The 22,542-nt window shown below is 33.7% G+C and overlaps 1 protein-coding gene across 1 annotated transcript in view; it reads right to left on the reverse strand.

Annotated features, from left to right (window-relative positions):
* LOC126883503 (tetratricopeptide repeat protein 8) overlaps positions 1-22,542 on the reverse strand; it is a 56,892-nt gene that overhangs the window by 25,217 nt on the left and 9,133 nt on the right. Inside the window, exons 2-4 of the mRNA XM_050649111.1 lie at positions 15,339-15,517; positions 11,828-12,127; positions 3,671-3,905 (exon numbers count right to left, since the gene is read on the reverse strand). Coding sequence (XP_050505068.1) covers positions 3,671-3,905; positions 11,828-12,127; positions 15,339-15,517 — 714 coding nt within the window. The remainder of the gene's footprint in view (positions 1-3,670; positions 3,906-11,827; positions 12,128-15,338; positions 15,518-22,542) is intronic.

The following is a 22,542-nucleotide window of genomic DNA, read 5'->3' on the forward strand; positions in this document are numbered from 1 at the left end:
ATCGTTTTGGTTGCTTACAAGTTCAAGTTGATAAGGCGACTCCCAAACTTCATTATTCCACGATAAAAATTACAAATAAAGCGACTATATGCATGATCTTTCAAAATTTTCTTATACATATTCAGTCAAGTTTATTTTTCGAATTCTTGCCTCCTTATTTTTTCTGCAGAAAAATAGCGATCTCTAACGGGCTTCAGTTCAGGATTAATAAGGTTACGGTTACAGGGAATATTAGGGAGTTCGTCTTTGTTGCAGAATCCTGTAGTACCAACTAAGTAGTCATTGTGAATCATTTAGATAGGCAACCAGTATTATAAATCTCATATTTATGTCCTACGCCTCTTTCAAATGGCAATCTACTACTCTGTACCTACGTTTCTTTTAAAATGAAAGATTTCGTTATGTTTATTAATTACTGTTTATTATTTAATATATTTATATATTTAATATGAATCAACAGGTATTTTTTATCGGTTTTCTGTGGAATTTTGCATTATAAGCATTCCTTCTTAATGTCCTAGCATGTTAACATGCTAACGTAATGTAAGCATGCTAACAGCATCAAGATTATTCAGTCGCGCATATACACCAAATGAAGAACATCTAAGTGAAGTTCAATTTGGGTTCAGAGCAGGGTTGGAAACAAGGAAAGTACTTCTCAGTTGGCAACTTCTAAAACAGGTAACCAAGAATGTCAACTGCGATTGCATGCTTTATCGATTTCGAGAAGGCATTTGACAAAGTACCACAAGAGAAACTAATTGATATCATTAAATAATCAGGAATCGATGGGAAGGGTATAATACCAATCTCACATTTTTATCTCCAACAAGAAGTAATAATAGTGCTAGTCGAAAATAACTTCTCCGAGATCTTCACAGTCAGAAGAGGGATTCGACAGGGATGCATACTGTCACCAGTACTGTTTAATATTTACTCTGAAAACATTTTTAGCAAAGTCCTAGATGAATCAGAAAATGGTATTATAGTAAATGGCCAACTTATAAACAATATTAAATACGCAGACGACACCGTATTGCTGGAAGATAGTGCGCAGGGGCTCCAAAGGATTATGGATAATGATAGTGTTGTAGAAACATGTAACTTCTTCTTAATGTACCTATCCGTTCCGGATATTGCAATTTTGGCGAACATCATGGCTATTTTGACTTTATTTACAGTCAGTGGTAGTCACATGATACCAGCGCCGGTTTAACCAGGGGTCTTTTCGGAGCTGTAGCACCGGGCGGTACGTGCGAAGCGCGTGCTCTTCCGAAATTATGGTTATGGTAAAATAAAATTTTGCGTACAACTCCACATGATATAATAATAATAAAATTTTTTGTGTTTTATTGCTAAATATTTTATAAAAAAATTGGTTAATGGAGAAGTGGTTCGCCGCGATTGGGCAATTTACTCCGGTCCGAGAGCACAGGCAATATATTTTGTCTTTATTGTGTGTTATTTGAAAAAAAAAAGAACCAATTTAAAACAGGATTTTCATTATGGAATAAAAGTAAGGAAAAATTTGACGAACATGAAAGATCCAATGATAATCTGACAATTTATACGACTCGCTTATTAAAGCAAGGAAGAGTTGATGTAGAACTCGAAAAGGAAATTAGCATTGCGAAAGAATATTGGGTTAAAGTACTGCAAAGAATCGTAAGTGTAATAAAGTTTCTGGCTACCAGATAATTGGCATTTAGAGGTACTCATGAAATAATTGGGGCGAAAAACGGAATGGAAACTACTTAGGTTTACTGGAACTATTGTCAGAATATGATCTATTTTTAAAAAATCATATTAATAAACGAGCAAATTTAGGTAAGGGCAAAACGTGATATCTATCAAAAGATATATGTAAAGAATTACTGAATATTTTGTCCAATCGAGTCAATGATGAAATTGTTAGGCAATATATGTTCTATAAGTGTAGAGTGTAGATTCAATACCTGACATTACACATCATGACCAACTTACAGTGATTTTAAGATATTGGAACAGTAAAGGGAATCCCGTCGAAAGATTCGTGGAATTTTATAAAAACACTGGGCAAAGCTCACAAGAACTTGAGGAAACAGTTATTGGGATGTTAGAGTCTTTAATATTAGATATTAAGAACTGTAGAGGCCAGTCTTACGACAATGCCAGTAATATGGGTGGCAAGTAATCTGGTTTGCAAGCACGTATTAAAGTTTACAATGATTTAGCTCTCTTTGTGCCGTGTGCTGCTCACTCTTTAAATTTGGTTGTCCAAAATGCAGCAGATTGTTGTTTGGAAGCAATATTTTTTTTATGTTGGTACAAGTTATCTACAATTTTTTCTCCGTGTCTACACACAGGTGGCAGTTAATGTCTCGTGCAATAAAGGATTCGCCTGAGTCGAAGCAGACACTGTTACCTAAAAGAGTGAATAGAACCCGTTGGTCTTCACGTTTTGATGCCGTAAAAGCGTTAAAAAAGCAAATAGGGTTTGATTAAAACATATTTGATTGAATTGTCAACGGATATAAATGAGAAAAATGTAGTAAGAGTTGAAGCAGCTTCTCTATCGGAAAAACTTGATTTGCTGGAAAACGTAATAATTTTATCATTCTTATTTGACTACCATCATCATCAAGGCTATTCATTTCAAGTAGAATGTTTGGTGCTCTTACTTTAGAGCTCTCTGATTTGCTTATTGCGGTGAATCACTATGCATTCCACTTGTGTGTTGTCAAAGTTTGTTGTGTGACTTGGCAATTTTCTTCCACTCATTTCGATATGTGCATAGTTCCCTCCATTTTCTCACTTTCAGAATTTTGATATCTCTCATGATCTGGTCCTCCCATCTCTCTGGGTCTTCTCCTTGGTCTTTCAGTTTCTGGTTTACATCTGGTGATCTTCTTAATCAGTAGGTCGTTTTTTGCTTCTATGCAATCTAGCGATCTGTCTCTGCTTTTTAATAAACTTAACTATATCTTCTCCCTTCATTATGTCTCTTAGTTCATGATTCATTCTTTTTCTCGTTTCTCCGTTGTCCATTCTTATCGGGCCCATAATTCGCCTGAGGATTTTTCTTTCGAATATACTTAATTTTTCCTCATCTTTTCTGTGAGTCACATTGTCTCAGTTGCGTACGTAACTACTGGTCGAATTGCAACTCTGTATATTTTTAGTTTTGTATTTTAAACAACTTCTTGTCCTTCATTAGCCTATGATATCTTCAGTATGTTTTGTTGCCTGCTAGTATTTGCTCCGTTACTTCTTCACTTCTCTTATTTTGGCCATTCACTATTACTCCCAAGTATTTAAATTGTTGAACTCTTGCAAAAGTGTAGTTTTCTATCTTCATTTCTCTCGTCCTGTTACCTTCTCTTCTACAGCAGAGTAGATATTTTGGTTTTCCTTCGATAATCTCTAGACCTCTTGCCCGTACTTTCTTTGCCAGGATTGTTACTGCTCCTTTTAGTATTTCCTTGTCTCTTCCCATAAGAACTAATCTGCGTATGCAACTATTTGTGTTGAGGAGTGGGCTCTAGTTCCTGTAATTTCGCTAGCCTTAATTGTTGCTTCTATTGATATGTTGAATAGTGTCGTTGACAGGGACTTGACCACTATTGCCACTAAAAATGATGGATCGCTCCATCTTACCCTAGTTTATGGGTGAAAGTATTAGTATTTTTACCTGTAATATCTTAACGCTAGCTCAGGTTGGTTATTGTAAAAATGATACATTCCTACAGAAGCAACGCCTTCGGTATTCGTTGCGTCTTCAATTAAAACATTTCTATAGTACTTAACAGAAGCACTGGCATCGTTTAAATTTTCCGCTAATCGTCCGAGCTCTGTCATCAAAGATACATCATTGGGAAAAATCTCCAGACCAGATTTTCCAATGTCGGTAGCCGAGAGAGGTTGATCTGAAAATTCGAGAACTGTTATTAGTATGGTATAACTAGACCCAAACCCAGGCATTCAAAGTAAAAGTTATCCTCCAACACCAAATTATTCTATATGGTCCACATAATGTTCAGAAAAAAGTCACACTATTTTGAGCGTCAGGTTTTGGTGGAGAGGGGGGAGAAATCGGTAAATTCGTAGTTTTTTATATTTTTCGTCAATACTTCTAAAACTATGCGGTTTAGCATGAACAACGTTCTATACAAAAATGTTCTACATTAAATTTGAAATAAAAAAGGCCCTATGCATAATCCTTCTAAAACGAACGGTTACAAAGTTACGGAGGTAGTATAGTATAATTGGTCCAAAAAAGGCCTAACCCAAACATCCAAAGTAATAGTTTTCTTTGCTTTAGCGTAAACAATGTTCTATACCAAAATGTTCTACATAAAATTTGAAACAAAAAAGTTCCGATACATAATTGTTATAAAATTAACGGTTCCAGAGTTACGGAGGGTGAATTGTGGAGGTTTTCGATACTTTTTATTTTTTTTTGGCAATTTATAATGAAAGATTTATAATTTGCTTATGAAAGAAATTTTCTTTAACAGGATCGTGTTTTGTAAATAGAATTTGCTATTTCAGCCGTTGATTTTAAAACAATTATGTATGCAGTCAGGACCTTTTTTGTTTTAAATTTTATGTAGAACATTTTTGTATAGAACATTGTTTACGCTAAAGCATAGTTTTAGAAATATTGACGAAAAACGTAAAAAAACTACTAATTTACCGACTTCTCCCCCATCTTCCCCCCAAACCGGACGCTCAAAATGGTGTAACTTTTTACTGAACAATATGTGGACCATATAGAACAATTTGGTGTTGGAGGAAAACTTTTACTTTGGATGTCTGGGTTAGGTCTTTTTTTGGACCAATTTTACTATACTACCTCCGTAACTTTGGAACCGTTCATTTTAGAAGGATTACGCATAGGGCGTTTTTTATTTAAAATTTAATGTAGAACATTTTTATACAGAAGTTTGTTATGCTAAACCGCATAATTTTAGAAATATTGAAGAAAAACGTAAAAAACTACGAATTTACCGATTTCCCCCCCCCCTCCCCCCCTCCCCCAAACCCGACGCTCAAAATCGTGTGACTTTTTTCTGAACATTATGTGAACCATATAGAACAATTTGGTGTTGGAGGATAACTTTCACTTTGGATATCTGGGTTATGCTATCTTTTGGATCAATTGTATCATCACACTATATTCTGTAGCAAATTGATTTAGGTAATATTTTCTGAAAATTTAAGAAAAATATCTAGGTATCTACTTACCTAACTACGTTAAGGAAATTTACAAAAAGGAGCAATCGTAGAAAAATAAATCAACACAGACAAGGAAAATTATAATCATCATTTCACAGTGATGAATATAATTTTCCAATGTCAGCAGAGTTTGACGAAAACAATAGTAGTGACTGTATAAGCATGGGCGCCGACTGTATAAGGATTATTTTCAGTGGGGTGCATCTGAATCTATACAGACTATTAACCAATATAAAAGATAGAACTTTACATGTATAACTATCTACTTTATTTCCGGACAGGCGGGTACAAACGGCGCCCAAAGTTTTAATTATACCATAAATCAAAAATCAAAGTCTATATTTAGACCAGGGCATTTAGGAGAAAATTCCACACCTGTAATTTTGAACCAATCAAAATACGTTATTTTGACAGATCACCATGGCAACGGAGGTATTTTATCGGAAATTTTTTGCTCGTGGGGTACCCAACAGCGAATTATAGTGGAAATTTTTTGACGTTTACAATAACAGAACATTTTTAACAGACTGGTTTTTATTTGTTTACATAATTTAGTTTTGATTCATTTTCTATCACTTGTAGTTACTCAAAACTTATGTAAAATTGAAGAATATACTATTTTCTATCTTGAAATGGTATTCCCATGCAACTACAATGAGTAGAAATTACGAATTTGAAAGCCTAAATAATTGCTGACAAAGCTATGGCGCGCTATTAATCTGTTCATGCAGCTTTGGATTTTCAAATGCAAATTTGGTGTGGAATTTTCTTACCGAATACCACGCGAAGTCAAATTAATATCCGGAAATTTTTTTTTGATCATGAATATTTTTAGAAAATTTCCCTCGTCTGCGACTCGGGAAATTTTCAAAATATTCATGATCTCAAAAAAATTTCCGGAAATAATTTGACCTCTAGTGGTATTACTAGTGAAAATAAATTGATTTTTAAATACAGCACCTAGAGACTTGCAAATTTTTGCATTGTGTTCAGGATGATGTCAGAAAAAATGTCTGCTATATAAAAATGGGTGAAAATGCATAGTCGCATTTTAAAGTGCATAAAATGCATAAACATTTCAAAATAAGTGTATTAAGGGTCAGATTTTTGTTACTCCGGGGTTTTTTGGGATCGCTGAAGACGAACACGCCATCAGAACCAACCACCGCAGCATCTGGTGCTCAGGTTCACTACTAAGACACGTCATCTAGAGTTTCGAGGGTTTTCGGCACTAAATTGATGCAAACAGATTACTCGGAGGTATTTGGGGTCGCTGAACAAGAATAGGTGATCAGAACCGACCCCCGCTGCACCTGGTGCCCAAAAACCCTCCAAACTTGAGAAGATAACATACCTTTGCAGTGGCCTTGGCCACCAGGTAGTTAGTTAGAGGTACGGATAGATGTTACAACACATTCCGCTGTGTTGCCAAATTTTTAAGTATCGAAACGCGGCAGATTTAAAAACATGTCAAAATATGTTGTTTTACACGTTCTAAAAGTGAATCAAATCTATTTTTTCTAACTTAATAGTTGATTGTATAAAAAATACACAGATGGTACGTAAAAAATATACAGTGTGTTTCATTAATAATTGTCCATATAGTAACTGGAGAAACCTTAGCACAAAATACGAAGATTTAACCTAAAACACTTAAATAAAATGTGGTTCCTTACTGAGTTACAGGGTGTTTTATCAAAAAATTTAAAAACTATTTTTTCTCGGCATTTTAAAACTGTTCGACGTATCCCTTTCATACTTGGCAGGTAGTATAGGTACTGTACAAACTACTAAATTAGGTTAACCAAATGTTTCTGGTTATTACCAGAGGCGTACGACGAGGGAAAGTGAATGGTTGACCCTTTCCAAATTCTACGCCACTGGCGAGATTGCTATTTTAGTTCAATTTTTGGATTCTCCAATAATTTATATGAAAATAACATACTCTTAATTTGTAACGATAAAGTAATTAGTTTTCGAGATCTTTGAAGTTAAAAATGAAACGACACGGTTATTTTGATTAATCTATTGTGTCGCTTCGTTTTTAATTTCAAATATCTCGAAAACCAATCATTTTATCGTTACGAATGAAGAGTATATTATTTACATAAAAAGTATTGCAAAATTAAAAAATTACACTAAAATAGCAATTTCGTCAGCGGCGTAGAATTTGGGAAGGGTCAACCAGCCACTATCCCCTGTCGTACGCCTCTGGTAGTAGCTAGAAACGTTTATTTATCTTAATTTAGTGGGGTCTACAGTACCTACACTTTCTGCCAAGTATGATAATGATACGCCAAATAGTTTTAAAGGGAAAAATATTTTTTAAATTTTAATCATATGAATCATATCATAAATTAATGAAAATATCTGTGCCGTTTCATATTTAACTTCAAATATCTCGAAAACTAATGACTTTATCGTTACCAATGAACAGTGTATTATTTACGTAGAAAGTATTGGAAAATCTAAAAGTGGCACTAAAATAGTCAACCTCCAGTGGCGTAGAATTTGAGAAGGGTCAACCATTCACCATCCCCTGTCGTACGCCTCTGGTAGTAGCTAGAAACGTTTTTTTATCATAATTTAGTAGGGTGTCTAGTAGTCGCACTTCCTGCCAAGTATGAAAAGGATAAGTAGAACAGTTTTAAAATGCTGAGCAAAAATAATATTTAAATTTTTAGATAAAACACCCTGTAACTCAGTAAGGAACCACATTTTATTTGAGTGTTTTAGGTTAAATCTTCGTATTTTGTGCTAAAGTTTCTTCAGTCACTATATGGACAATTATTAATGAACCACCCTGTATATTTCGATGTAATAAACTGATTATACAATAAGAATGAATTACAACTTGTGTTTAATTATTGTTTAAATAAACAAATGGGTCTTAAAAAAATATACAAATAGCTTCAGAACTCAGAACAATATTTAAAAAATATCATCAAAATATTAAATTATGATAATTTGAAAAGAGATCTCAGTTTACAAAATCGGGAGACATTTGAAAATGTTTTCATTTAGCACGGGTTGGGTTGTAGTATTTGGCAAAGTGACAAACAGACTAGATAAAGATTTAAATGCTTTTTAAAGAGACAAAACAATTGAAAGAATTATCAAAGCAACGAAAACGAAAAGTAAAAATAAATCGCATATACAAAATATACTACAGTATGGTCAGTATGGTGTAAATGTCTGGAATAAATTCGATAGTTCGTAAACCGACGACGTTAAGGAAAAATCCCGAAACAGGTCAATTTTTATTTTTAAAATACGATATTTTGGCATATACTTCATATATGAGTGACGTCAACCATATCAACGTAATGACGTAATCGATGATTTTTTTAAATATAACTAGGGGTCTTGTGATAGCTCATTTGAAAGGATATTCAATTCTGTATTCAGTAATATAAATATTAACATAATCCGTATGGCTTGCAAATTGTAGAAGCCTCGGAGGTGTAACCAGAGAAGGTTCCCATTGTTTTCATTCTGGTGGGTGTAGAATAGCATTATGTTGTTTTATATGCCATTAGAGTGAAAACTTAGTTTTATTAACATAATTGTTCATACACACTGTCCAAAAAATTGTTTTTTAAATTAAATTAATTGACAAAAAAGAAGAATGTAGGTAATTTATTTAATTCAAAATACATTTTATTGCTGTCACAAAACAAAAAAATGTTTATTTGACAAATAAGCATTGCTTTTCGAAATCCATAAGGAAAAATTTTCCTGTAGCTGGCTGTATACCATTAATTACAAAAATTGAAGAAAAGACAAGTGTTAGGATGTAGTAATTCAATGGATTATTCAATAAATATGGACATTATAGACAAAATATTGAATAATTTTTAGAACGTGTCATGACTATGTGTATGTTTTAAATCTGCCGCGTTTAAGGTTTCGATTCTGATTAAAAATTTGGCAACATAGCGGAATGGGTTGTAACATCTATCCCTACCTGTAGTTAGGGGATCGGTTCTGATGGCGTATTCGTATTCAGCAACCCTAAAACCCTCCTAGTAATCTATTTGCATACATTCATTAGCGAAAACCTTCGAAACTACAGAAGATGACGTACCTTAGCAGTGACCCAGGGCACCAGGTACTCCGGGGGTCGGTTCCGATGGCGTATTCGTGTTCAGCAACCCCAAAAACCTCCCGTGTAATCTGATGGCATCAATTTAGTACCGTAAACCCTCGAAACTCCAGAAAATAACGTGACTCTAGGCACCCGATGCTCCGGATGTTGGTTCTGATGGCGTATTTGTGTTCGGCAACCGCAAAATCCCAACGAGTAATCTGTTTGCATCAATTTAATGCCAAAACCTCTCAAAACTCCAAAAGATGACGTGCCTTAGCAGTGGCACTGGCACCAGGTCGGCTGCCCCAAGTAAAAACACTTTATTATATCCAATTTTTTTAAAATCGCTTTTATTGCACTTTTGGATTTAGGGTGTTGTTATCTATCATTTACCAAGGAAGAAAAAAAAATGAGTAGAATCACAATTTAACATTGCTATGAAACACATTATATCACATTCCATCTTCACTTCACCAATTTAAAACACATTATATCCATATCCCCAAGTATAAATACTGTAAATACGGGATATACAGTGTTTTTATTTGGTTTTTGTGATTTACAGTAATTTACCATAGGGATCACAGGATTTACATTTTGCATTCGCCAAGACCATTGATATCCCTAAAGCAATTTTTAGTTATTGATGGTTATTGTGATAATTGTAGTAGTAATTTGTCGTGTATAAATTATTTAAAATATATTTTTAAAATTCAACGGGGTGTTACCTATTAATTATCAAATATGAATTAAAATCGAATAATTCAGTTAATAATAAACATGTGAAATCAGAACAAAAATGACTCGTAAGAATCATCCGGTATTGTTTACAGATAATAAAGAACTTTATTAGGACCGTGACTATTTCGTGGCCGATCAAACTACATTTATGTTTTTACAAACTATATGTTTTTTTATACGTGTAGCCTTATATATTTTGACCTGCTGAATTCGAATTTCAAACTTGCATTTGCGTCGGAAGTGACGAGAATTTATTATAAGTAAACAATTTAATTGTTTAATTTATTAGAATTCGTAAACTAAAAAATTTAGATCATATTTACAAAATGCATTTTGTTCTTTTAAAAAACCTACAAAATGATGTTTGGTAAACCTTGACCAATAAAATTAGACCACAGATGCTGCGAAATGAGTGCCAAAACATTGCAAAATTACAGAATTTAGTCGATTTTTCACTTGTAATTCTGCTGAATTTTGAGTAAGATAACTTTATAATAGCCCAAATAAATAAAAAACTACAAGCTGTAAAACTAAACCTTAATCCAATATATATTATAAATATTATATAACAAAGTTATAACAATAAACGGAAATTTTTTATTAAAAAATGCATAATATAATTTGTTTATATAGAGAATTTAATATAATTTGTATATGTATACAGAAATAATAGAGAAACTTATTTCTTTGATCTCTGAAAACGGTGTCAGTGTCAAAGGTCGTTTTGGCGTACTTGGTCAGTCTCTGAGACACTAGTGGACAAGCTTTTTCGTAACCCTTGATGGCAGCAATTACATGACTCAGACATTGACCATTAAATTGTTGCAATTTGTTAATATATTTGTTAAAGGGACTTGAATAAAGCTGTCTTTAAAAAGTGGGATATTTTTTGCTATATTTTCAGGTTTCCCAAATAGAAACACTGCATGTGTTCAAAGCCTAGTCAGGAAATAAAATGCAGACATAAAAATATTTACTAAAAAACAAGAGTATTTTTTGCTAAATTAATGTGTGTTCACTTTTGTTTTTAACAAAACAGAAATTTGAAAAGTTAAGTCCTTTACGTTTTCTACTCTGGTGAACATTTTTCGAATTGGCGCTTACAGTGTTTCTACAGTCGGAAAAATGAAAGAATACCCATGAACGAACATATAAAACACGCTCTATTTTCCTGTCACCGTGTTACAAAGAAAATTGTCCAGTGCAAGTACATGTAACAATACTTATTACATGTACTTGCGCTGGCCAATTTTTTGTGTGACACGGTGACAGGAAAATACAGTGTGTTTTATATGTTCGTTCATGGGTATTCTTTCATTTTTCCTACTGTACTTGGGACACCCGACGTGTTCCGGGGGTCAGTTTTGATGGCGTATTCGTGTTCAGCGACCCCAAATACATGTAAGCAATCTGTATACATCAAGTTAGTGCTGATAACCCTTGACCCTTAATGTGACGTGCCTTAGCAGTTACTTTGGGCACCAGGTGCTCCGGGGGTCGGTCCAGATGGCGTATTCGAGTTCAGCGACCCCAAAAACCCAAGAGTAACAAAATCTGGCCTTTCGTATACTTATTTTGACATGTTTATGCACTTTTGTACGCATTTTATGCACTTTAAAATGCAATTATGCATTCCCACCCATTTTTCTATTCTAGACTTTTTTCCTAACGTCATCCTGAATACAATGCAAAATGTTGCAAGTCTCTAGGTGCTGTAATTAAAAATCGATTTATTCAGGTGTCTTTAGTCCTAAATGCACTGGTCTAATTGAATCATACCTATTCTACAATATATTCTCGTCAGCCTGATGAAAGTTTCTATATGATAGTGTTGTTTGATTGCACTTCTCAGCTGTTGCTCAGCCTCTCTGATTAAATTGACTGATATGTAGCATTTGGCCAGTTGTACTTTCCACCACCAGTCTCTGAACTCACAATATTGTGTTGCTTGAACAGCCAACTCCATAGCAGTTCTTACTCCTCCGTCATAATAAAATAAATATTCGAATAAAGGTTTCGCTAAGCATGGATTTTTAGCATACTTTGCTAAGTTCAGTCGTGATATTTGAATAAAGGGACCTAAAAAATAAGGAAACCTATATTTTTAAGATAGTCGTACACAGTGGCGCGCTAGGAGGGGGTTTGGGGGTTAAAACCCCTCCTAGGGCATATAAAAAATAATTTTTAATAAAATAATTTTTTTAATAAAAACGATGCTTTTCCTATCTGCGTCGTACATACTCAGACCCGCTAGATTTTGTTCTACCTATTCTAGGATTTACCGTAGTTTTTGTTTGTTTATTCCTAATCCATTTAAATACCTAGGCATCACACTATCTAGCTACGGAAGGCTTGAAACAGAAGTGGAAAATCAAGTTAATAGATCAAACAGAGCCGCAGGTTGCCTGAATGACACAATATGGAGAAATAAAAATATCGGAAAAGAAATTAAAGGCAGAATTTACAAAACAGTCATCAGACCAATAATGACATACGCGACAGAAACACGACCTGACACAGAGAGAACAAAAATATTGCTCGAAACAGCGGAGATGAAAACTCTTCGAAAAATCGATGGTAAGACTCAATGGGACAGAGCTAGAAGTACAGATATAGGACGGAGATGAGAAACTCCAAAGGTAACATAATTCTCGACTTGGATTAAAAAAAGGAAGAATGGACTAACTATATAAAAGAGCTCTTCCTGAATGCGAGGCCACCACTTAACACCACAAAGTATACGAATACTGGTCCTAGTATTTTAAAAGCGGAAGTAGAGAAAGCCATCAAACAGAGCAAAAATGGGAAATCTCCAGGCCCTGACCAAATACCATCAGACTGGCTCAAACTTCTGGATGACGACAATGTCTCACAATTAACAAACATTTATAACCATATATACGAGACTGGAATGATGCCACAGATATGGTTGGAGTCCACATTTATTCCACTCCCAAAAAAAACCTAATACATCATCATGTAAAGACTTTAGACTAATTAGTCTCATGAGCCACTCTCTCAAGCTACTTCTTAAGATAATTCTTAATAGAATCAAGCAGAAATGCGAAGAGACAATGGGAAACAAACAATTCGGTTTCAGAGAAGGATTGGGAACAAGGGAAGCTTTGTTCTCAATGTTAACATTACTTCAACGATCATGGGAAGTACATAAACCAATTTACGTCTGCTTTATAGATTTTGAGAAGGCGTTTGATAGAGTTCAACATGATAGGTTGTTTCAATATCTAGAAATGATTGGAATAGATAATAAAGATCTGAGACTTTTACAACATCTATATTGGAATCAAGAAGCTTCTATTCTGGTAGACGGCAAAGAAACAGACAAAATTTGCATTCAAAGAGGTGTCAGACAGGGTTGTGTGTTATCCCCAACTTTGTTTAACGAAATAATTTTTAATGAAGCCTTGAAAGGACAATGTGGAGTTCGAATCGGGGGAGAAACTATTAACAACATCAGATATGCAGACGACACCGCGATCATGGCTGAAAATATCGAAGATCTTCAATTCCTTATTGATCGAGTCACTAGAGAATGCTCCAATAACGGACTTAATATAAATGCAACAAAGACAAAGTTACTTGTGGTTAGTAAACAAGACGTCGGCCCTATGCAACTAATTGTCAGTGATGAATCAATAACAAAAGTTAACCATTTTAAATACCTAGGATGTTGGATAAACGAGACACTAAATCCGGATGAAGAAATTAAAACTCGTATAGAAATTGCAAGAGGAGCATTTATGAAACTTAGATCTATTCTGAGCAACTCTCAGCTGAACTTACAACTAAGAATCAAGTTCCTAAAATGTTATGTGTATCCTGTATTACTACATATATGGATGTGAAACCTGGATCATGAAGGTTAACATGATGAACAAATTAGAAGCCTTTGAGATGTGGTCGTATCGTAAAATGCTCAGAATATCTTGGGTTCAACGCATTTCAAACAGAGAAGTCTTAAACAGAGGAGGTCAAGGCGAAGGTGACTTAATGAAGATGATAAAAAAGAGAAAACTTGAATATCTGGGGCATATAATGAGAGGTAGCAGATACAGGATGCTGCAGTTAATACTCAATGGAAAGATCGACGGAAAAAGAGGAAATGGTCGAAAGAAATATTCATGGCTCCGAAACCTTCGTCAATGGACTGGCTTATCAGCAGATCAATTGTTACATGCCGCACAAGATCGAGAACGATATCGGCAAATTGTTATGGAAGCTACCCACGCCTAAAAATTTGGGCACGGTACTTAAAGAAGAAAAAGGACGGAGATGCAAGGTGTATAACATCAATAACTGGGTAAGAAACAGAATAATAGAATGGAATGACCACATAAGCCGAATGACAACAAACAGAATAGTCAGGACAGCGACAGACAGTTCCCCAATAGGAAGACGATCAGTGGGAAGACCACGAAAACGATGGAACGACAACTTACTAGAGGCCCATTGAAAAAACAGACAGAGTCATGTCTATACAAACAGAAGAAGAAGAAGAAGATTCCTACTCCATTTTTATCCCACAAGAAAATAAGGAATGATTAAAGAACCCCTTGAACAGGACAGTTCAGCATGTGCATTGTCAGGTCCAGGAGCTTTGCCATCTTTTAGTTGTGATATTGCATTTTCCAATTCATCTGAGGTGATTGGTAAGTGGTCATTACATATATGTAGGATAGAGGTTGCTCGAACCTATAATCATCAAAGAGTTCGTATATGTATTTGGTCCATATGCAAATTTCTTGATTTTTATCTGTGATGATATTCCCCTGTGATCTCACGGTTCGCTAGCTGTGTTGAGTTTCTGAATACTAGCTGCTTGTTTAACCTTATTATGCATATTATAAAACGTATCGTGTTTTTGTTCCAACTGCTCTTTACACTGTGATTTTAACAAATTTTCTTTGGCCTTTCTTATTTCGGTTCTTATTTGTCTTTGCATATTGTTGTACATTATGATGTTGTATTACTTTGATTTTTTTCTTTCTTCCTTAAGTTGCAGAATATGTATTCACTCATCCAGCTTTTTCCCTCCTTTTTCTTTTCTATTAGATGTTCTTCTCTGATCTTGTTAAAGGTTTCACATACATATATTCTGGAGTGATTCTTCTGTATAAATATAAAACATACAATTTGCCCAAGTTAAAAAGGAAGAAGTGCAGATATATGTTATTATTTTAGAACGCAAATATTTCACCATAAAAACAATTCGTAATATATGTGCTCGTATGTTTATCATCTATAAATTATAATAATTTCGCTCACCTACCATCTATTTGCGATAACATAGCAGCTGTTCCTAATCTTATAGATCTAGCTGATTGGTTAGTAACAGGTCTGGCTGTTCTAGCTGTTCTAGCACGATCTAATGCTGACTCAGGCCTCATCTGTGTTCCAGGTCTAGCTACACCTGATATCGGCCTTCCTGTGGATGTTCGCGGTCTAGAACTAAGAAAAAATTAATTAAAATAAAAATAGACGGTTTCGTTTTATTCAATTTATTTAATATATAAATTTATTTCGATTTATTCAATTCGAGTCTCTTACCATCCTCTGACACGTCGTGTTTCTAGGTTTACCCGTTATTAAAGAGGCTTTGTACGACGACTGAACTGAATCAAAACGCACCCACTGGTTGGTAAATACATATTGTTGTATAATTTTTATGGGAAAAATTTAGAAAATTAATTTATGTCAGAGACCACGAGATCATAGATTTTCATCGACCTGTTTATGACCAAAAATTGTAAATAGTATAATTTAGTTAGTAAACAGTGTTTTCGCGGAAAGTGAAAATCGTTAGGTGGTTTGTTAATGGTTCTCTGAACGGACGTATACAATTATGCGGGAGGATTAGAAAGTACATTTATTTCGCTTTGGAATGGACAATAGGACGTTTATAAATGATTCTTAGAAGGATAGACAGTAAACAAAATTATTGAGTTTTAGAATATAAGGTTTTTTGTTTAGCATGTAGAAAACCAAGAGTAATTATGGTGTCTCCTGGAAATTTGACAAAACGCAAAAGTTATGTACAAAAATAATTGTTCTGAAGAAATGAAAGTATGGATGTAATGGGTAGAGAGGATGTTTTGTGATTGGCGAGAAACACGGATGGTGGGGATGAGAGTGTTGAGTCTGAGTTTGAGGAGAAAAAAAACTTTCACTGTGTAAAGAAGATCTGAATAGACCAGTCCAGTTTTTGAAAAATAGTAAGTTTGTGTAAAGTGTTGAAGTTGGTGGCCGTGATAAGCAGAATCGTGTTGAAACAAATCGTTGATCAAGTTGAGAAGTTCAATCTCCTCGTGTCCGAAGAGATTCCAGTTTTCTGTCTGGAACGAGTAGCCGGGTTATATCAGTTTGCACAAGATATCGAGCAGAGAGAAAATTGAGGAGAGATTACGAGCGAGTGCTGTTGTTTATTTGTGAAACAGTTTGTACGAGAAGGACCGTCATAGCATCCAAGGAGCACGTGTGGGAGAATACAGGAATACACAATCCATAAGAGGAAGAAAACAAGATAAAAAAAGGTTAGTCAGATTATTTGTAAAAAGGAGAGAGTGTTGTATATAGTGTTGCCCAAAATCGGTCTTGGTCTTGCAGTCTTGGTCTTGTTCTTGCGTTTTAGCAAGACCAAGACCAAGACCAAGACCGCCTTATTTTAGCAAGAACAAAACCAAGACTGACCGTGCAAGACTTGACCAAGAACAAGACCAAGCCTGCGAGACTCTTGCGTCTTGCAGTTTGAGTGTCGTTTTATGGAATAATACAGGGTGTAACAAAAATACAGGTCATAAATTTAATCACATATTTTGGGATCAAAAATAGTTCGATTGAACCTAACTTACCTTAGTACAAATGTGCACATAAAAAAAGTTACAGCCCTTTGAAGTTACAAAATGAAAATCGATTTTTTCCAATATATCGAAAACTATTGGAGATTTTTTATTGAAAATGAACATGTGGCATTCTTAAGGCAGTAGTATCTTAAGAAAAAATTATAGTGAAATTTAGACACCCGATAAAAATTTTATGGGGGTTTGGTTCCTTTAAACCCCTCCAAACTTTTGTGTACGTTTCAATTTGATTATAATTGTAGTACCATTAGTTAAACACAATGCTTTAAAAACGTCTTTGCCCCTTGGTACTTTTTCGAAAAGTCAGTATTTGTCGAAATATTTTGCATATTATTTGTCAAATCCACCACACATTTGTATATGGCCACATATATGTTATGTTCATCTGTGATATGGCTAAGTACGATTATGGAGACTTGATAATAATAGGAAAATTTATTTATGATTTACATATTTAGGTATATTTTAAACCATATTAAAAAAGAAGTCACATCTCGATAAAATGTGCCTTATCGAAAAAATACACAGAAGCAAAAAAGTTTTAAAAACACTGTGTTTAACTAATGGTATCGCAGTAATAGTTTAATTGGAACGTACACAACCATTTGGGAGGTTTAAAGGAACAAAACCCCCATAAAATCTCTACGTAAACATATTAGAAAAGAAGCCGCAACTCGATAAAAACTGCCTTGTCGAAAAAATACTAAGAACCAAAAAAGTTTTAAAAATATTGAATTTAACTAATAGTATCACAATAATAATTTAATTGGAACGTACATAAAGTTTGGGTGGGTTTAAGGGAATAAAACCCCCATAACATTTTTATGGGGTGCACAAATTTCACTATAATTTTTCTTTAAGATATTCCTGCCATAAAAATGCCACATGTCCATTTTCAATAAAAAATCTCTAATAGTTTTCGATATATTGGAAAAAATCGATTTTCATTTTGTAACTTCAAAGGGCTGTAACTTTTTATATGCATATTTGTACTAAGGTAAGTTAGGTTCATTAGAACTATTTTTGGTTCTAGAATAGGTGATTTAATTTATGACCTGTATTTTTGTTACACCCTGTATATTAGTTCGGGTATATGCTTAGAGACTCTGAGATACAAAAAAATATGTAACAAAAATTTGGAAAAATGGATTTATCCGCATTATGAACAATACGATGAACATACATACCGAATTAAAAATATGAACACTTATTTATTGGATACGTACTCAGAGGTCATAATAAATTATTATACAATGTAAAAATAAAATATTTCATTCTTTTCTAATATCAGACGACGCCTTCGCTCCGAAATTAATTACAATTGAGCAATTGTCTAGATTTTGAGAATAGCAACCTTTCATAAAATAATCTTCTTGTGTTGTGTGTATAACAATATCGCATTGAAACTTTTAAAGAAGTATGTCGCCTATAAGGTGATAAAAATATAATACGAATACCATATTCACTGTTTCAGTCACACGGACAACCAATCAATTGTTTTTTATTATCCATATCGTAAACGTCCTACTTTTTGCAGGGTGTGCAATTAGATATTAGATCAATCGGCCAAACAAAATTTTTTGCTGAAAAAGCACTAGATAAGATAATGCCTGGCTACAATGTATAGCCCATTCGCGCACGGTACAATGTTAAAAAACCTTCAAATTTCAAAAAAAGAGATATTTATTATTATATAAAGAGAGATATTGGCCGATGTGTGATTTGGCCATTGTTTTTTTATTGTTAATGAAGAACTTATGAGAGGATGGGTAATCGGGCTGTATTAAAAACTAAAAATCAATATTTTTTAAAATGAAATAAACAAATTACTTATCGACAACTGATAAATAAAGTTTAAACTTCAGTTTAGGCACTTCGAGATTTCGAAAATAATATTTTTTTCCACCTACCTCTACCGAAAGTATACTTTTCCGGACCTGATTGTAGGGAGCAAAGTTGTACTTTTCCTCCCTAGGGAGGAAAAGTAAAAGTAACGTCATATGTCATTCATGAAATATAACTTATTGACGCCCTGTATAATATTTATTTTCTATTACGTAGGTATCTATACATTTTAACATTTATTTATAAAACACTCTGTATTTTGCAGAATGGTAAAAACAGTAAATTGTTATTTTGATTTAACAATGTTTACATTAATAATTTGACTTATATTTGACAGTTGACAGTTATATTGTACCTACTTGTTCGATTTAGTTCTAATAAATTTTGTTGGTTAGTTACATAAAATAAATTAAGTAAAAATGAAAAAATGACTTGTTATTTGAGGAAGGTGGAAAAACCATATGTATAACATAAAGTAAAGTGCCTTTTCCTCCCTTGGATGATTACTGCCCTCCGCTACGCGTCGGGCAGTAATCTTCATTCTCGGGAGGAAAAGTAGCACCTTCCTCCCTTGTTATACAAATAGCTATTACTTGTGTTTTTGAGCCTTGAACATCGTCATTTTTCGATTTTTTTCAGTTTTAAATTGTTTATAACTCGGAAACGAATAACTTTAGACAAAAACTACAAAAGACCTTTTTTGTTCCATATGATTCAAAGAACCTAAAATAAGTCTGCCAGGGCTGAAACAATTGATTTTTATAATTTGTTTAATTTTTTTTTAAATAAATATAGAAATAACTCAGAAATTACGGCATTTCGGTATAGGAAATATTGCATGAACATTAATTAGTAGTTATTATGGTTCAAAATGCAAAAATATACTGGGTGTTCTATTCGAAATACTAAAGTTCATTATATTTTCAAAAAAACGCAAGATCTGGTAACAATCTGTAATTACCACTATAATATCGGTCGCATTAAAAGACCTTTACTCACCAAATTCTATAAAAATCGTTCAAGTCGTTTCCGAGATATTTGAGGCGTTCTATACATAAAACTCACTCTGTATAAATGTTATATAATTAAACTGCGTGTATTACTTTGTATTAATTCTTGTTAAAAAAAAATCAATCTTAAAATTTTCAACTAATAGCAAACAAAAATTTTCAACTAATAATAGTGTCAAAGCTATTGCGTACTGTGCTGTAATTTAATTTGTATTTTTTTTTATTTTTTATTTGAATAAATGGCAAATTGTAGAACTCTTATTCCATTTCATTTCATATACCTAATGTGAGAGTCCATCAATCCCTTTCTAGACAGATAATGTTCTTTAAAATACAGTCTAGATAAGTTTATGTCATTTGTTTGATTTTTTGTGTTTTCACCATGTTTTAGCACATGTCAGGTTATTAAATGCAAACGTTTATTAAGAAACAGACTGACTCCCGTGGGACATGGTAGATAGCCCAGTTAGTTAGAGTATAGGCAGGGATAGTTTAGTTAGATCGTGGGTTCGAACCCACCTAATGTGAGTTGTTTATTAATAAATAGCAATATGCTAGTGGGTAACTGCGAGACTTGCAAGACTCTTGCTGCAAGACCAAGACCAAGACCAAGACTGGAAGTGCAATACCAAGACCAAGACCAAGACCAAGACCAGGTGTACTGGTGCAAGACCAAGACCAAGACTGTCCAAGTCTCGTCTTGGTCTTGCATTTGGGCAACACTAGTTGTATACCACATACCATATTTTTTTTTGTTATTGAACAGTTCTATAGCATAACATAGTCTTTAATTAATTCAAAGAATAAATAAGTCATCTATTCAAAAGGAGAAAATTCAATTTTGTTTTTTTTTTTTGTATAATACTAAGTACAGTCTACCGAATCATTTAAATACAATTTTTGTAAAAAAAAAGGAGATAGCAGAATTAAAGATAAATTTATTAGATAAGAAATAGTAACAACAAAATCGATTTTAGCATTCATTTAAATCTTATATTTATGGTATTTTGGATAAATAAATAATATTTCTAGTTTTTATATGACATTGAGTGTATTTATTTTTCCTGTTTTGGTCCTGGAAGAAGTAAACAACCAAAGATGCTAGAAGCCACAAACTAAAGGTAATAGATTAAAATAAATTAGCCCTGAGAATAAATCTTATCTGGAGGTTTTATTTAACTTTGGTTTTGTTTCCATAAGTAGTGATTAATATAATTGGTTAATTAATTGAAATTAGAATATGCTGATCAATCTCAGAATAGAGAGAAAAGGTACAGCATAACAATATATTTAAATATTATACCGAAGTATGCTTTGAGCGACCTCTAACGAGCAAAGATGAAGTAGAGTCAGTAGCGATTAAAGTAAACTGTGAACCTGAGGCATATACATTACAAATAGGATTCGTTAAAGAAAATCGTAATAAAAGTCCGTATGAGTCTTAACAGTTTTAATTAATAAAATAGACAATTAAATTATAGATACTATTAAGTTGACGAAAAGTAAAAGCGTTTGTGCAATTGCGACCAAAATTTTACGTGTTCTTACAAAAAGAAATGTATTTGGAAAATAATTACGTCTAATGAATATTATAACCGGCTTGTCATAATACCCGTCTTAAAGCGTTTCTTTAAGTTGCGTGTTTTTCCATTATCCCAAATAACACGTTCGTCGAGGTCCTGATGTTAAAATCGACTAACTGCATTGATTCCCACACTAACCAAAACCGTCTCCTTTATTCCCCTCCTCATGCTTAAATAAGAAACTATTAAAATTCTACTGCAATAAATTTCACTCCCTATTAGTAATAAAAATTAGTTCACAGAGTGGCGACTGTTATTCTTACTTATGTCTTAAAGATTCAAAGTTAAAAGTAGTTGGCAACGGCTGCGGCTACCGTAGTAATCCCAATCCTTTCTACCCATCTGGGCTGACGTAGGTCCATATGTGTGAGACTCTTATTTCGTGCTCTTAATTATAATTAAGACAGATTATTGTTGTAGAATTGTGTTTTTTTTAATTCAAAAAAATTATAGTTCATCATTTAAAAAGAAAATTAAATTTATATCAAAGACCATTAGATCATAGATTCTCATCCCAATCTAATTTAGCTATTAAACAGTGTTTCGGGAAAGTGAAAACGATTAGTGATAGTGATAATGATTCGACGAAGTGAATGGGTACACTAACAAACAATTCGTGATTAGAAAGTGGACATATCGTTTGGCGAGAACAATATTGTTTTTAAAATGTTTCTGGGAAGGTTTAATGATGCAAACACTTTGTTTTAGTTTTTAGAAGTAAAAGTAGTATGTAGAAAAAACTAAGTATAATATTTCTTAAAATTTGACAAATTGGAAAGTTGTATAGAAAAATATTTGGTTCGTAAGAAATGGGTACGAAAGGTTTTGAGAGAGGCGTGTTTTTTGATTGGGTGGAAAAGATCGGTAGAAGGGATAAGAAATTGGAGTCTGAATTTGCGAGAGAAAAGAGGGTCACTGTATAATGGATATCTGAGGAGAGCAGTCGAGTTTTCAAAAGTGAGAAATCAGTGTATAGTGGTGTGATCGGCCTTTGCGAGCAGAATCAAGTTGAAACCAAATTGTCGACCGGTTGAAAAGTTAATTTTCCTGGTCCGAGGGAGATTCCTTTGTTTTGTCTAGAACGAGTAGCTGATTGATATCTATTTGTACAAGATATCGAGCAAGGAGAAAATTGAGTAAGAGAATTCGAGCAAGTCCTGTGTGTTGTTTTGGAAGCA

This window comes from Diabrotica virgifera, chromosome 4 (genome assembly GCF_917563875.1).
Source record: "Diabrotica virgifera virgifera chromosome 4, PGI_DIABVI_V3a".
NCBI lineage: Eukaryota > Metazoa > Arthropoda > Insecta > Coleoptera > Chrysomelidae > Diabrotica > Diabrotica virgifera.